The 16,249-nt window shown below is 33.1% G+C and overlaps 2 protein-coding genes and 1 pseudogene across 9 annotated transcripts in view; 2 read left to right on the top strand and 1 right to left on the bottom strand.

The window, feature by feature from the left end:
* The window catches only part of LOC106794133 (disease resistance protein RUN1), a 43,792-nt gene extending 42,163 nt beyond the window's left edge, over nucleotides 1-1,629 (top strand). For 2 of the 3 annotated variants that reach the window (XM_041010658.1, XM_041010657.1), the window contains 2 exons: nucleotides 75-872; nucleotides 958-1,629. In XM_041010658.1, coding sequence (XP_040866592.1) covers nucleotides 75-872; nucleotides 958-1,575 — 1,416 coding nt within the window. In that variant the 3' untranslated portion in view covers nucleotides 1,576-1,629. The remainder of the gene's footprint in view (nucleotides 1-74; nucleotides 873-957) is intronic. The other variant, XM_041010656.1, reaches the window with a different exon arrangement.
* An 893-nt stretch (nucleotides 1,630-2,522) lies between these two features.
* LOC100818493 (protein BOLA1, chloroplastic) lies at nucleotides 2,523-4,784 on the bottom strand. 6 transcript variants are annotated; one of them, XM_006599638.4, is made up of 4 exons: nucleotides 4,257-4,784; nucleotides 3,627-3,676; nucleotides 2,951-3,492; nucleotides 2,523-2,701 (listed from the first exon to the last, which is right to left on the bottom strand). In XM_006599638.4, exon 1 carries the CDS (start codon nucleotides 4,701-4,703, stop codon nucleotides 4,389-4,391), a length of 315 nt encoding a protein of 104 aa, XP_006599701.1. In that variant the 5' UTR covers nucleotides 4,704-4,784; the 3' UTR covers nucleotides 2,523-2,701; nucleotides 2,951-3,492; nucleotides 3,627-3,676; nucleotides 4,257-4,388. The 6 variants fall into 6 exon arrangements, with proteins under 6 accessions (XP_006599701.1, XP_003548300.1, XP_040866594.1 ...); XM_003548252.5 differs by having other exon boundaries at nucleotides 2,951-3,676; XM_041010660.1 differs by having other exon boundaries at nucleotides 3,294-3,676.
* A 2,713-nt stretch (nucleotides 4,785-7,497) lies between these two features.
* On the top strand, nucleotides 7,498-11,612 carry LOC100777519 (disease resistance protein RUN1-like; annotated as a pseudogene).
* The last annotated feature ends 4,637 nt before the right edge of the window (nucleotides 11,613-16,249 follow it).

The following is a 16,249-nucleotide window of genomic DNA, read 5'->3' as shown; positions in this document are numbered from 1 at the left end:
GTATATTTTCCTCATTCCATGAATTAAATTTATTCATTTGTTTCTTATTTCTTTTTTTTTTTTTTCCTTTGCAGAAGTTGGGGCATCTAACAGTTTTGAAGTTTGACCGGTGCAAATTTTTAACACAGATACCTGATGTATCTGATCTCCCAAATTTGAGGGAACTTTCATTTGAAGATTGTGAGAGTTTAGTTGCAGTTGATGACTCAATTGGTTTTCTGAAAAAACTTAAAAAATTGAGTGCTTATGGTTGCAGGAAGCTTACGAGTTTTCCGCCTCTCAACTTGACCTCTCTTGAAACACTTCAACTATCTTCGTGTTCCAGTCTTGAGTATTTTCCAGAAATATTAGGAGAGATGGAAAACATAAGGGAACTTCGTTTGACTGGCCTTTACATAAAAGAATTGCCATTTTCATTTCAAAATCTTACTGGACTCCGTCTGTTAGCCTTGAGTGGCTGTGGAATTGTTCAGTTACCATGTAGCTTAGCCATGATGCCCGAACTGTCTTCATTCTACACTGATTATTGCAACAGGTGGCAATGGATAGAATTGGAAGAAGGTGAAGAAAAATTGGGCTCAATAATATCTTCAAAGGCACAATTGTTTTGTGCCACGAATTGCAATCTATGTGATGATTTTTTCTTAGCAGGTTTCAAGAGGTTTGCTCATGTAGGATATTTAAATCTATCGGGGAATAATTTCACAATCCTTCCTGAATTCTTCAAAGAACTGCAATTTTTAAGAACTCTTGACGTGAGTGATTGCGAGCATCTTCAGGAAATTAGAGGGCTTCCACCAATCTTAGAGTATTTTGATGCAAGAAACTGTGTATCCTTTACTTCCTCGAGTACAAGCATGCTTTTAAATCAAGTATTGTCTTATTTTATTTAATGTATATGATTTGATGATGTATGCTGCACTTAATGCTGTTAAACTTATGAATTATGACTAATAGGAACTGCATGAGGCTGGAGGAACCCAGTTTGTGTTTCCAGGAACAAGAATACCAGAGTGGTTCGATCAACAAAGCAGTGGACCTTCAAGTTCTTTCTGGTTTCGGAATAAATTCCCTGCGAAACTTGTTTTTCTTCTTATTGCACCTGTGTCGGGTGCCAGCTATCCTTTCCTTGAGCCCAAGTTGTTCATCAATGGCAAAGTTCTGCCATTCAAAAATGAGGTGATAGATATGTTGAAATTGGATCATACATATATCTTTGATCTCCAAGAGTTACCTTTCAAAAATGATAATCTGTTTGAAGAAGTGGCTTGGGAAAAGGAATGGAACCATGTGGAGGTTAGATATCAAAGTGTGTTAGAGTATGAAAATGAAAAAAGAAAAGGTGTGTTAGACTTAGAGAGCTCACTCATTAAAGCAACTGGAATCCATATATTCAAAGAAGGTGTGTCAGATATTCGATTTGATGATCCATATCTCAGCAGCTCTGCATCAGAAAGCCCCTCCTTCCTACAAACCATAGCTTTGGGGACACGCAAGTTTTCCATTGCTTTTTTCTTATTTTTTTCATGTTTTTTATTTTATTATTTTGGTTTCAGTTGTCAAAAGTTCACTTAACCCAACTGTTGTTCACCCTATCTTCAACATGTACTTCTGACTCATTTATATTCATTTTTCACGACTTTATGCATTTTCTATATATAACCTTTCAAGTTTTATCTTTCTATATATTTTTATAGATGGATTTCAAAATTACATAAACCAACAGATATTTATCTTATATATACATTGTAATTAAAAGAAAGTAAAAAAAAAGTTCTTTAATATACTTTTAGATTTTTTCCTTACAAGTTCTACTATAAAACAATATAATAATATATTTGTAATTTATTTGTATATTTATTTAATAATATATTACAATTTTTTTATACTACTAATATTAGTATATGTGATCTAAAAGTATATACATTTGCAAATTTTAATAAAAAATTTGAATGCTAATTAATTAATTTATTTATTTTTGAATGTTTATTGACAATATATTTCAATCTTATAAACACAACATAAAACTTATTGTAAATATATGGTGTTTTAAATATATTTCTAATTTAGTTTAATTTCAGACATAATAATGGAATAATATTTTTTTTATTAAATAACTAAAAAGTTGTAAATTTAAGTGCAAGAAGTCAACTAAACTTGTATTCAGGTAAAAACATCGAAGTTTAAAAATGACTATTAATATCATATTAGTTAGATATAAAAACATGTCAAATAGATAAGTAAATGATCATTTTTTCCTGAAATTGGGAGACATAGCCAAATTAATTCCTGAAAGTAATAAAATGATAAAAAAAAAATATTTTCTTAGGTTAGAAAAAAAAATCTTTGAAAATGCAAGATGCCACTTATTTTAGTCCAAAATTCTAAATGTTGTGTGACTTAAATAAATATATAAGCATCGCTTCGTGGACTAAATGACAATAAGTATTAAGTTTAAGAAGTAAAGTGATATTGTCCTAGGATGGCTGATAGCTTGTTGTTTTTAAATTTATGAATGGAAATTAAAAACGAGGCATTAATAAGGATAGGAAGTAGCCTAAGAAATAAACAAGCCAAAGTCCAATTGATTGATTGATAGCTTCCATCCTCCCTTTGGTCATATTGCTTCCTGATGCCTTTCTATTTTGTGTGTGAGTGAGAGAAGCAACAAAGAACAATCCTGAAATCACTTTGGGAAAAACTGTCCACAAAATATCAAGAAAAACTAATAAGAAAAACTAATTATCTTCAGACATTGGAACGATGGAATTAGAAGTTTTATGGCATCTGGTTAATTCATCATAGGAGCTTTAGTCATATCAACAAAAAGCACAGGACTATCATTGTAGAGCTTCTGCAGACTCAATTCTTAAACTTATAAGAATTTATCTAATTTAAAAATAATATTAAAAACCTATAAATAACATAAACGCATAAATATAATACTCACAATTATTTAACACTTTAGCTCCACAATAAAGCAAAGTAGCAAAAACCACATCGACCCAGATCCACCAATATCAGAAATTATGTAAGTCATACACAAGATCAAGACAGTAATCAGTGGAGATTTGTAGTTATATAATAAAATTATAATTTATAAATGCATCAGAATAATTACAAATAAAACGTATTAGAATAATAAAAATTACACTGAACGAGTTGATAGGAGTGTAAATGGACCGAAAGGTATCAGATTTATAGTTACATTAGTGCTGAATGGATCAAAAAGTGAATAATGAGCTTATCACTAATAAGCCAAAGTGAAAATAATGGACCAAAATTAGACTCACATGAGTGGATGAGCTGAATGGGTCGCTGTGACAGAGGAAGGAGCTTTAACCTGTTGCAAATGGCAGAGGAAGGTGTGAAGTGTGACAGAAGAGGTGACTTCGACACAGCCAAGGGAGAGACACAAATTCAACACAGGAGAAGAGACATGTGAGAGAAAAAGTGAGGGAGGGGCAACTTCAACACGGCAGAAGGTGGACTCTGTTTTGTGAGAAAGTTGAGCCCAATCAAGTGAGAGAAAACATGAGAGCTGAGACCTAATTGTTGGGGTCCAGCCACAAGTCAACATTCTTTTGCTGTGAATCTGACACAGAGATGAATTTATGAAATCAGACCTGAGTTCACGATTTAGACTGATTTTGAATGATCCCCGCACAAAGCAATCCTACCAAGAAACGATTTCAGAAACAAGTGAGTGCAATTTGGAATGGTAAGCTCTTAAACTCAGATGATTTTAGGAGTTAACACTCTGAGTTTGAAAACAATGCATGAAATTGTGGAAACTCATCAAAAGCATCCAAGACAAAAAGGCCAAAATTGACTACCATCACCCCTATCCCATAAAACTCATCTTATTAGGGTGAAACCACCCTCGCACAAAAGATTCTAAAAGGCAATTCAATATGAGAAGCCTTTCACATTTGCCAGTGTTGGGAGTCACCTTTGACATTACAAACTAACGACAAAATTAAGTCTAGACATACCGAATTCTTTCAGAGAAAAGAATAGTTTGCCTTCAGTATCAATACATTATACATGCACATCTAAATGCAAGAGTCTTAATTAAATAACTGTCGCAACTCAAGATTAAGGGAATTGTGAATTAGACACCAGGAAAGTTTTGAAATAAGATAACTGAATTTGTTATGCACATCCAATAAGTAAAAGTACACAAGCGTATTAAATAAGTAGGATGAAAGTAATACATAATCAATTTGATCACAAATAATCGTAAAACATCTCACATTCTACGGACCACACAGCCACATAAGATGATTAGGGTTCCATTCACAGAGCAAACACGTTCCAAACAAAAGAAGACCAAAGATTTCGGCACTCAGAGCGGAAAAGCTTCGAACTTTGACACTCCCAAGGAGTCACTTAGAAGGGTTTGTTTCGTGGGGAGTTTTGGCGACGATGGAGAGGGCGTGGAGGCCGCTCTGGAGCTCGTCGGCGAGGAGGTCGTAGATGAGACGGTGTCGTTTGACAAGGCTCTGGCCCTCGAACTTGGGGGAGACGATGTTGAGGTTGAAGTGGGTTTCTTTGTCGGAACTACCCTTCACGGCGGCGTGGCCCGCGTGCTGGTACGACACGTCGTCCACCTCCAAAACGGTGGCTTCCAGCGCCGTTTGCAGCTTCGACCGAATCCTGCTGGCACGAGATAGCACCGCGGTCGCTCCTCTCGAACTCATCGGATGAATGGTGATGTCGGCTTAGGGTTTTGAGAATAGAGGAGTTTCCGCAGATCAAAACATGGACCAAAATTCATTTCAGCTTGGTTTTTTTACTGTTTGCTTTTTAAAAATAATTTTTATCATCAAATTGGTTTCAAATTTTAAGAAAATATGTAAAAAAACAAAGTGCTACAGGTGCCACTGCATTTTAATTTTTTTTTATAATATTTTTTCATAAAAGACTAAAAATATTTATATGTTATTTTTAGTTTTGAATTTATTTTTGAAAATATTTTTTAAAAAAGTACTTTTTAAATTTTAAACAAACTTATTTTTACTTTTATTTTATGTTTTCTTAAATAAAAACATAAAAATTTCAAACCAAAACACTATTTTAGCTAATGCTTGATTTGAGTTTTTATTTTTATTTTTGTTTTCATTTTTTTTTAAAATAATAACAAAGCCACTTTCAAGTCTCAATCAATGTTTTAAGTTATGTTTAATATTTTAAGACTTAAATATAAGTTAGTGTTTTTTTTATCAGTTTATTTTTTTAATTTTAATTCATATAAGTTGATTTTTCCCAATTTTGGTTTAGTTTTTTTTTTTATTTTTAGTTTTGTAAGTTTGTGATTTTTTAATTTTAATTTTTTATTTATAGTCATCATAAGACTTCGCTTGCTTATGTGGAATAAAATTAAAAAATACAAAATTACAAACTAAAAAAACAAAATATCTTAAAAAATCTAAATTGAAAAAGTACAACATAAAAATGAACAGTTTTTTTTACGAGAATCAACATTGAAAAAAAAATATGAACTTACAGTTACCAAAATTAAATAATTAATTACTTTTTTATAGAATTAAATAATTATTCTTAGACTTTAATTAATTAAATATTTTTAAATTCAACCTTTTAGGTTATAAATCAGTCATAGATAAAAATAAATAAATACTACATAACACTAATTAGTAATTACCATCAAAGCATGAATGGATTTAGGTGATCCAAACCATTCTTTATTATTATTCTTCCAAGGTATGTCACAAGGAAACATAAAATATACACACCTTATTCACTTTAATTTTCTCATTGCCACAGAAAACATTCTGAAAGCAAGTAATTCTATGCATTATTATTAGCATAGGTCACATATATCCTGATTTTAACCCCATCTCATTGTAGTTCTTGTGGTCTAGTTAATTAATCAACTTAACTATTGCATCACTACTTACTAATAGAGCTATATAAGTTTCAAGTGCCACCACGAACACCACTCCAATTGCAACTTTAATGGGGGATACTCTCTTTCTTGTTTCTTTCCCCCAAATGAAATGGTTCTCCGTGTCTGCTTCTTTAGGCATTGCAATGAAAAGAACCCCATGAGAAAACTTTTCATGGATTGAATTCATATTACATCCTTTTGAAATTTTAATTTCTATGCGTAAACGGCTCTATTTGTTATTGGATGCATCCATAGGCCTTTCTCCATGAATTTTTGTAGGTTTGAATCTTAAGTTGCTCCTTTTTGAAGAGTTTAAGATCAGAAAAGATTACCATATGTATACCATTAGAATAAATTTCATCTTAGTTTATTATTATGATTTTCTTTCCATTTTTAAATGATGTCAGAAATATTTTCTCTTATTACTTATCAAGTTTGGGGCGATTAATTATGATATTCTTATTAGGTTATGCGTCCTTAAAAATAAAGGTGTAAAGTTTGAAGAAATTGTTAGGTGATATATATATGGGACCATCATGTACCCTTATCCCTATAAACGAACATTTGTAAATGATTTAATAATAAGTAGTATAATAAACTCATTATTCCTAGAATAAATTCTAATTTTATCTTAGAATTTGAATTTAATATTAAATTAAAAACTAACACAAAAGATGAGATTGCCCATTACATACTATCTTTTTGTTATGGAATCTTCCAACATCTAATTCTAATGGATAATAAATTGACTGAAAATATAATTTGCACATTAAGATTAATGTCATCCAAATGAGAACATATAAGGAGAAAATGAATTTTAATTAATACCCTTCAAATTAATCTCAAGAGTCGCTTGTCCATCCTTTGTAAGCCATTTGCAATAAGGCCCAAAATCATCATAAAAGCGATTGCTAGTAGCAGCACCATTTGCGTTTAGATAAACTTGAGAAAAATATACTCCCTCTGTACTATCTTATTGCATCAGAATTGGCATCCTAGTCTAGATCGTTAAGTAGTGGGCCATTTGCGTTTTGTGCAATGAAACACGTTATAACAGTCAAAAAAACAATAACATGAAGAAAACTATAGTTTGTAAATGACTGGTAATGAAAATATGAATCTGGGTATAAAGAAATAATAGTGACAAGGAAGGAGAGTATCTTAACCCGGTTCAATTTTGTTAATGTGCTGCTTAGGTTGTTAATGTGTTGGTAGCATTCTAAAAAGTAGTAATTTAGATGAAAATGCCGAATCATCTTTCTTTAGTCTTAATGGCATTCTTTTGTAGAACGTAGACCTCGGGTTACGCGCAATCATAAATTTCAGAAAGGAACAAACAAAAAAACACACATATTTTCCACAAATTTCAACCGTATGTCCGCGTAATAATATAGTACTTCGTACGAGATATATATATATATATATATATATATATATATATATATATATATATATATGTCCGTGTAACATCCACCAAGGTTCTATTTGCAATATCCACGAAACTTCCATGAACTTGGAGTTGAAAGAATTTGTTCTTGCACATTAATCTCAGCTCACAGAATTTGTGAAATTTACTAAATTTTATGTCTGACAATTTTAATGGGGGACGGGGAGAAATTAAAATTTAGTACGATTTTGACTTATTTGACAGAGAGAGAAAAGAAAAAAAAAGTAATAATAAACATTTTGTATACTATCTTTTTCATATTTGTTCAAGTTTGATTCTACACTCCCACCATATCAACCATTATCATACTAAACTTTTTTCTTCTAATAATGGCTGCGACAACACATTCCCTTGCATCCATCTTCGATGTGTTCCTCAGCTTCAGAGGGGAAGACACACGCCATGGTTTTACTGGCAATCTCTACAGGGCTCTTTGTGACAAGGGAATTCATACCTTCTTTGACGAAGTGAAGCTTCACAGCGGAGACGAAATAACACCTGCACTTTCCAATGCAATTCAAGAGTCCAGGATCGCTATTACTGTGCTTTCTCAAAACTATGCTTCTTCCTCGTTTTGTTTAGATGAACTTGTAACCATCCTTCACTGCAAGAGTGAAGGGCTGTTGGTTATACCGGTCTTTTATAAGGTAGATCCTTCTGATGTCAGACACCAGAAAGGTAGTTATAGAGAAGCAATGGCTAAGCATCAGAAGGGGTTCAAAGCTAAGAAGGAGAAGCTGCAGAAATGGAGGATGGCTTTGCATCAAGTAGCTGACTTGTCTGGCTATCATTTCAAAGATGGGTATACAATCATACTAATATATTTTACTTTATGGTTTTTATTGGATTAGGTTTTACTTGTCTATTGATTTAACTAGTAAAATTTAAATAGAAAAGAAATGTTCCTGTTAACCTTGACTATTAATGTACCTATCGAGACATGGATGCAAGGATTTTAGGCTGACTTCATCAGAACTTTTTTTGTTTGTTTGAAACAGAGATGCATATGAATACAAGTTTATTGGGAGTATTGTTGAGAAGCTCTCTAGGAAGATTAATCGTACTTCTTTACATATTGCGGATTATCCAGTTGGTCTAGAATCACAAGTGACAGAGGTAATGAAGCTTTTGGATGTTGGATCCGATGATCTTGTCCAAATCATAGGGATCCATGGAATGGGCGGGTTAGGAAAAACAACACTTGCTCTGGAAGTTTATAATTTGATTGCTCTCCATTTTGATGAATCCTGTTTTCTTCAAAACGTGAGAGAAGAATCAAATAAACATGGGTTAAAACACCTTCAAAGCATCCTTCCTTCAAAATTACTTGGTGAGAAGGACATCACCTTAACAAGTTGGCAAGAAGGAGCTTCAACGATACAACATAGGCTCCAGAGAAAGAAGGTTCTCTTGATTTTAGACGATGTTGACAAACACGAGCAATTAAAGGAAGGCTATTGTTGAAAGACCTGATTGGTTTGGTCCGGGTAGCAGAGTCATCATTACCACTCGGGACAAACATCTGCTAAAATATCATGAGGTTGAAAGAACTTATGAGGTGAAGGTTTTGAATCAGAATGATGCACTTCAATTGCTTACATGGAAAGCTTTTAAAAGAGAGAAAATTCATCCAAGTTATGAGGAGGTCTTGAATGGTGTAGTAGCTTATGCTTCTGGCCTTCCATTGGCGTTGGAAATCATAGGTTCTAACTTGTTTGATAAAACAGTAGCAGAATGGGAATCTGCTGTGGAATATTATAAAAGAATTCCCAGTCATGAAATCCTAAAGATTCTAAATGTAAGCTTTGATGCTTTGGAGGAAGAACAAAAGAATGTTTTTCTTGACATTGCGTGTTGCTTCAAAGGGTATAAATGGACAGAGGTTGATGATATACTCCGTGCTCTTTATGGTAACTGCAAGAAGCATCATATTGGGGTGTTGGTTGAAAAATCTCTCATAAAGCGTAGCTGGTGTGATACTGTGGAAATGCACGACCTGATTCAGGACATGGGTAGAGAAATTGAGCGGCAGAGATCACCAGAAGAGCCCGGGAAGTGCAAGAGATTATTGTCACCAAAAGATATAATTCAAGTTTTAAAACACAACACGGTGAGTGAGCTCATGAATAGTTGAATTTTTTTGTCTATCTCATATTTACATCATAGTTAACTTTTTCTTGATAATTTGTAAATTTTTCTAAGCGAGTCAATTGATATTTCACACAAGTTGTATTGTGGTTGATTCATGCCTTTTTGCATTAACAGGGAACTAGTAAAATTGAAATCATATGTGTGGATTTCTCAATATCTGACAAAGAAGAAACAGTGGAATGGAATGAAAACGCCTTCATGAAGATGGAAAACCTTAAAATACTTATTATTAGAAATGGCAAATTTTCCAAAGGTCCCAGTTATTTTCCAGAAGGTTTGAGAGTACTGGAATGGCACAGATATCCTTCAAATTGTTTACCATCGAACTTTGATCCGATGAACCTTGTTATATGCAAGTTACCTAACAGTTCCATTAAGTCATTTGAGTTCCATGGCCCATCGAAGGCAAGTTTAAAGATTATATTTTTCTCATTCTGTGAATTAAATTTATTCATTTGTTTCTTATTTCTTTTTTTTTTCCTTGCAGAAGTTGGGACATCTAACAGTTTTAAATTTTGACCAGTGCGAATTTTTAACAAAGATACCTGATGTATCTGATCTCGCAAATTTGAGGGAACTTTCATTTGAAGGGTGTGAGAGTTTAGTTGCAGTTGATGACTCCATTGGTTTTCTGAAAAAACTTAAAAAAGTTGAGTGCTTATGGTTGCAGGAAGCTTACGAGTTTTCCGCCTCTCAACTTGACCTCTCTTGAAACACTTGAACTTTCTCACTGTTCCAGTCTTGATTATTTTCCAGAAATATTAGGAGAGATGGAAAACATAAAGAGCCTTGAATTGGATGGCCTTCCCATAAAAGAATTGCCATTTTCATTTCAAAATCTTATTGGACTCCAACTGTTATCCCTGTGGAGCTGTGGAATTGTTCAGTTACGATGTAGCTTAGCCATGATGCCCAATCTGTTTCGATTCCAAATTAAAAATTGTAACAGGTGGCAATGGGTAGAATCGGAAGGAGGTGAAGAAAAAGTGGGCTCAATACCGTCTTCAATGAAACTTTCGTTTTCTGCCATGAATTGCAATCTCTGTGATGATTTTTTTTAACAGGTTCCAAGAGGTTTGCTCGTGTAGGATATTTAGATCTATCGGGGAATAATTTCACAATCCTTCCTGAATTCTTCAAAGAATTGAAATTTTTAAGAGCACTTATGGTGAGTGATTGCGAGCATCTTCAGGAAATTAGAGGGCTTCCACCAAACTTATGTTATTTCCATGCAAGAAACTGTGCATCCTTGACTTCCTCGAGTAAAAGCATGTTTTTAAATCAGGTATTGTCTTTTTTGTTACTGTACAGGATTTGATGATGTATAGTGCACTTAATGTTGTTAAACTTATGAATTCTGTATGAATTATGACTAACAGGAACTGTATGAGGCTGGAGGAACCGAGTTTGTGTTTCCAGGAACAAGAATACCAGAGTGGTTGGATCAGCAAAGCAGTGGACATTCAAGTTCTTTCTGGTTTCGTAATAAATTCCCTTCCAAACTTCTTTGTCTTCTTATTGCACCTGTGTCGGATGACCTGCAAACTTTCGTTATACCCAAGGTGTTCATCGATGGAAAAATTCTAAACTATCTGCTCGATTATGAAAGTTACAGTATGTTGAAATTGGATCATACACATATCTTTCGTCCCTCTAGATCTCTGTTTGCTTTAGAAGTGGCTAGGGAAAAGGAATGGAACCATGTGGAGGTTAGATATCAAAGTGTGTTAGACTATGAAAAGCAAAAAAGAAAAGAAGGTGTGTTAGACTTAGAGAGCTCACTCATTAAAGCAACTGGAATCCATATATTCAGAGAAGAAGGCAGTATGGAGGAAGATATTCGATTTGATGATCCATATCTCAGCAGCTCTGCATCAGAAAGCCGCTCCTTACTACAAACCATAGCTTTGGGAACACGCAAGTTTTCCATAGCTTTTTTCTTATTTTTTTTTGTTTTTTATTTTATTATTTTGGTTTCAGTTGAAAAAAATTGACTTAACCCAACTGCTCTTCACCCTATCTTCATCATGTACTTTTGACTCATTTATATTCATCTTTCACTACTTTATGCATTTTCTATATATAACCTTTCAAGTTTTATCTTTGTATATATTTTTATAGTTACACTTCAAAATTACATAAACCAACAGGTATTTATCTTATATATACATTGTAATTAAAATAAAGTAAAAAGAAATCTTTAATATACTTTTTGTTTACTTTTAGATTTTCCCTTACAAGTTCTACTATAAAACAATATAATAATATATTTGTAATTTATTTTTATATTTATTTTTGTATGTATATACATTTGTTTTTGGATGTTTAACTTTTTCTCTTCTAATTGCTACGATGATCAGATTCCCGCTGGTTATGCTAAATAATTTGATCAGGAAGGAGAAAAACTTCAATTAGTTAAATTTTGAAAGTGTACTTCTTAGGATTTAGCTAGCATACTACTATATGATCTATATCAACTGTTCATAGCAGTTGAGAAAGTTAAATTTTTTATACTTGTAAGAAGAATGTCTACTTAGGATTCTTATTGAGTTTGAGTTGGGCATATAAATAGATTTGTGTTTACTTCTACTTCTATATGCCTCTCTAAATTATTAAGTATTATTTTTTTTAACATTTACAACTACCTTCTTTATAAGTGAACACAGTGTAATGTTCTTCAAACAATTAAGGAAGGTTAGTATAATGTATAAGAGGTACTGGAATAATATTTTTGAAATAATTGAGGGGTTAGTGTAGGGGTAAAAAAAGTATGAAAAGGTTGTGAAAATTTCACCAAATCTAAGGAATAACTAGTGTAATTTAAGCTAGATAATGTCTTCTTCATTTTCTTGATAAGGATTGTCTTAGGATGGCTGATAGCTTGTTGTTTTTAAATTTATGAATGGAGATTAAAAACGTGCCATTAATAAGGATAGGAAGCAGCCTAAGAAATAAACAAGTCAAAGTCCAACAGACACCACTATCTAAAAATAAATGTTGAGGTGAAAATGCTAAGAAACAGAGAAGGCAAAGTCAGAAAACTCTTCAAGAGTCTGTTGTCCTTCCTTTGTAAGCCATTTGCGGTAAGGTTCAAAATCCCCTACAAACTATTGCTAGTTGCTCCAGCATCATTTTCCATTGCAGGAAACTGGTGAATGCCCTCTTAAACGGCTAAACTAGAAATATTTGTATTGCAAAAAGTTATGATAATGGATTGAATGAATGAAAGAATTGTGACTAAACATTTTTCATACAAATATCGTACTGCATGCAAATGAGATTCTGGTGAGAAACCGTAATGGGATTTTCATGGTTTAATTTTCCTCTTGGTTGAGAATAATTCCTTTTTTGTTTAAATGGGTCTTCTGGGGAGTTGCTTGTTCCAATTCTAGCATTGCAAGGTGAGAGTTAGGCTTCCAATAAAGGAACAATGTGCTTTGATTTTTTCCCCATTTCTTGATTTGGTTCTCTATCAGAGTAACTTCAAATGACACTATAATCACATTGATAAGAAAAAAGAAATTTGTTGGAAACCTTGTTCCATGTATTTTTCCTTAATTTCTGATTGTTCTAAACCAAAAGAAAAATAAAATAACATCTCCAATGTTCAATTAAATGAATTTCATTCCATCAGCAAGCTCTCTGGACTTGAAACTGCCATCCCTAACCTTTTTCTCTTCTTCAATGGATAGCAATTGACCATATGAATCAAGATATTGAGTACATGCTCCTAGAACTATCTTTGCGGCTCCCTTCCAATGTATATGTATTCTAGAAGTCCCCTGAAAGGAAAATTGCATCAGTATCTCTGCGGCAACTGATATCCTGCAGTGTTAAATTAAAAATAATAAAACCAATATTTGAACACCTAGTAGAAGGAACATTTGAAAAAATGGACCGGAAAAAGAAATTCCACATATGATGTGACTTAGTCCAATTAAGTATGAATTGTCTGCATGCACAAGATTAATAGTTGCATACAATAATGAACTATGAACTAGTTTAAAATTAAATTTACAATTTTACAAAAATTATCTCTTACACATCATCACTGAAGTCAAAGGGAAATGATTACATTTGAAGTAATACATATTAGCTTAATGACATTGCAAAAAGTTAAGAAATTACATCAACAAGGGCGGGGTCAATGGTAGCATATTCTCTCTGGAATATATAAACCCATTTTGATCTCTCTGGACTAGACACATCAGATACTGAGAACTTCCTCTCTGAGTTAGCCTTCAAACAGTTTGAGGCTGATACTAGAATGGGATTTTCCAACAAAGCAAGTAGAATATCCTTTCCCTGTTCATAAGCACAAAATGCAGGCCTTTCACATGCTTATCGAATGATTCTAAATCAGATTTATACTTGCATCACCTTGTAATGCACTGAATGAGATGCTAATTAAAAAAACACAACAGAAGAAAATTCACAGATAAATCAACAAAGAGAGAAAAACCTGATGAGCTTCATGGTGAGTCAAAGATGAACACTTGGTTGTGCTCTCTGCTCTCCTTCTGTGAAGCAATCCAGAGAAAATAAACAAGGGTGTGAACATTTTCTTTTGCACAAATTAAAATGATAATGCAGAAATTTAGAAGGCAATAGCAATGATGAAGTTCAAAGAAGATGAAAACTTACCTTCGGCAGCCACCACTCCATATATAAAAAATGAAGTTATGGAGCTATATAGAAAGGGTTTTAAAATAAGAGAAGAAAAATAAAAAACCTTGGTTCCCAGGGTACTAGCGAGAGACGAGGGTTTTGCCAACAGGAAAACGATGTCACTTGACTCTCTGCCAGGCTCGCAGAAACCAGCAAGCCCTTCCAGTTCCTAGGCTTGCACGTGCGGGAAAGGGTCCTTCACGAACACTAACAGCATTGCAAGAAGCAACTGTGCCAGACCTCAAACCCCGCAGCCGTGCCGAAGCACAGCGATGCCAACCGCCATATATTCTAAGGCAGTTTTTATATAACCTTCTTTGTTAAACTCCTCATATTTATAAAATTGTCTCGGCCATATATTGTAAGATGGTTTATTTGAACCGACCTCGTTTTGGCGTCATAACATGTGCTCTTTTTAGTAGTAATTTGAAACTGATTAACTGGAATTTAGTAAACAACATAATTGATTAGGAAGATGCTGCTAAGTAGGGATCATATGATGATGATTATATCTTGAAAAAATGGATAGTGGAGGTGAGACAATAAACTGATGAGCAATGCAGAAAACTCCTCAAGAGTCTGTTGTCCTTCCTCTGTATGCCATCTTCTGTAAGGTTCAAAATCCCCATACAAACTATTGCTAGTTGCTCCTGCTGCAGTGGTTTCCATTGCTGGAAACTAGTGACTGCTCTCTTCAACTAAAAGATTTTTGCATTGCTAAAAGTCGCGATAATGGATTGAAGGAATGAAAGAACTGCGATTCAACATTTTTATACAGATACAGCAGGACTCCATGCAAATGAGATTTGGTGAGAATGTTTGATGAGATTTCCATGGTTTATTTTTCCTCTTAGTTTAGATTGATTCCTTTTTGCTTTGAATAGGTCTTCTAGGGGTTTCCTATTGCAAGGTGCAGGGTCAGGTGCATTCAACTTCCAATGAAGAAATAGTTTGAGCAGGAAGAAGAAAGACTTAAACTTCTTAAATTTGTAACAGTGTTTCTTAGGTTTAATCATACTACTATATTGGCTGCTTACAGCTTCAGAAAGTGGAATGCTAATTCACTGAGTTTGAGCATATCAATAGATTTGTGCTTGCTTGTAAATAAAAAATAGATGTGTTTTGTTCTATGCCTCTCTAGAATCAAATATACTTCAAGTGAATGTCTTATTCATTATCATCATAAGGATTATCTTGGATGAACACATAGCTGGTTGTTTTTAGATTTTATGAGATGTAGAATTCCAGTTTCTCTGACAATATGACCTCAGTAATTTAAGCCTGGTAGACATCATATATATGTGTGTACAAATCTAGAGCTGTTAGTTTTAGTAATACTCAATGATTTATCATTTCCTAATAGCATAATCGATGCTGATTTAGTCAAAATGGAGAAGAATGTTTTCCTTCCAAACCTTACAGTTATCACACTGTAGGGTGAACAATATCCAACTAGTTTCATCATCTGAGTTCGGTTTAAAGTTGATTTAGATGAATTAGAATTTTGAAATTAGACTCAATATAGTCTTTAGAATGGATTCTGAGTTATGCTTTGGATTGTCCTAACCTAATTCAGTGTCCTACATCCTTTTAGTATATATTTTTTTAAATAACTATGTGCATTCATAATAAATTTTTACTTAATAGATAATATTTTAAACTAGTTAGTTTAATAATCAACAAATTTATCATATGATTAATTGATAGTGTAAAACATTTTCACGCATGACTTTTTTTTCTCAGATTCTATCTCTTTTCTATTTTCATCTCTCTTTTATATTTTTACTCTGTTTTTTATAAAAGACGAACTCTGAAGCTCTAGTGATTAAAAATTATCAGATTACTTATTAGTTAATATATATTTTGATTCTCTAAAGATTTTTTTATAGGGGCTACATAATTAGTTGTACCACCAGTTAATTATTAAAAATACTTTTATAGTTTATTTGCAAGAATTTGATTACAAAAAGTATTTTTTAAAATGAAAAAAAAAAGTGAGAACATCTTCCTTTATAAGAGCTTGACTTGACTTTTATAACAATGAATGAGAGAAAGCAAGAGATTTTCAACAA

Source organism: Glycine max, chromosome 16 (genome assembly GCF_000004515.6).
Source record: "Glycine max cultivar Williams 82 chromosome 16, Glycine_max_v4.0, whole genome shotgun sequence".
NCBI classification, from domain to species: domain Eukaryota; kingdom Viridiplantae; phylum Streptophyta; class Magnoliopsida; order Fabales; family Fabaceae; genus Glycine; species Glycine max.
The sequence above is the reverse complement of the archived record's forward strand: the minus strand, read 5'-3'. Positions and strand labels throughout refer to the sequence as shown.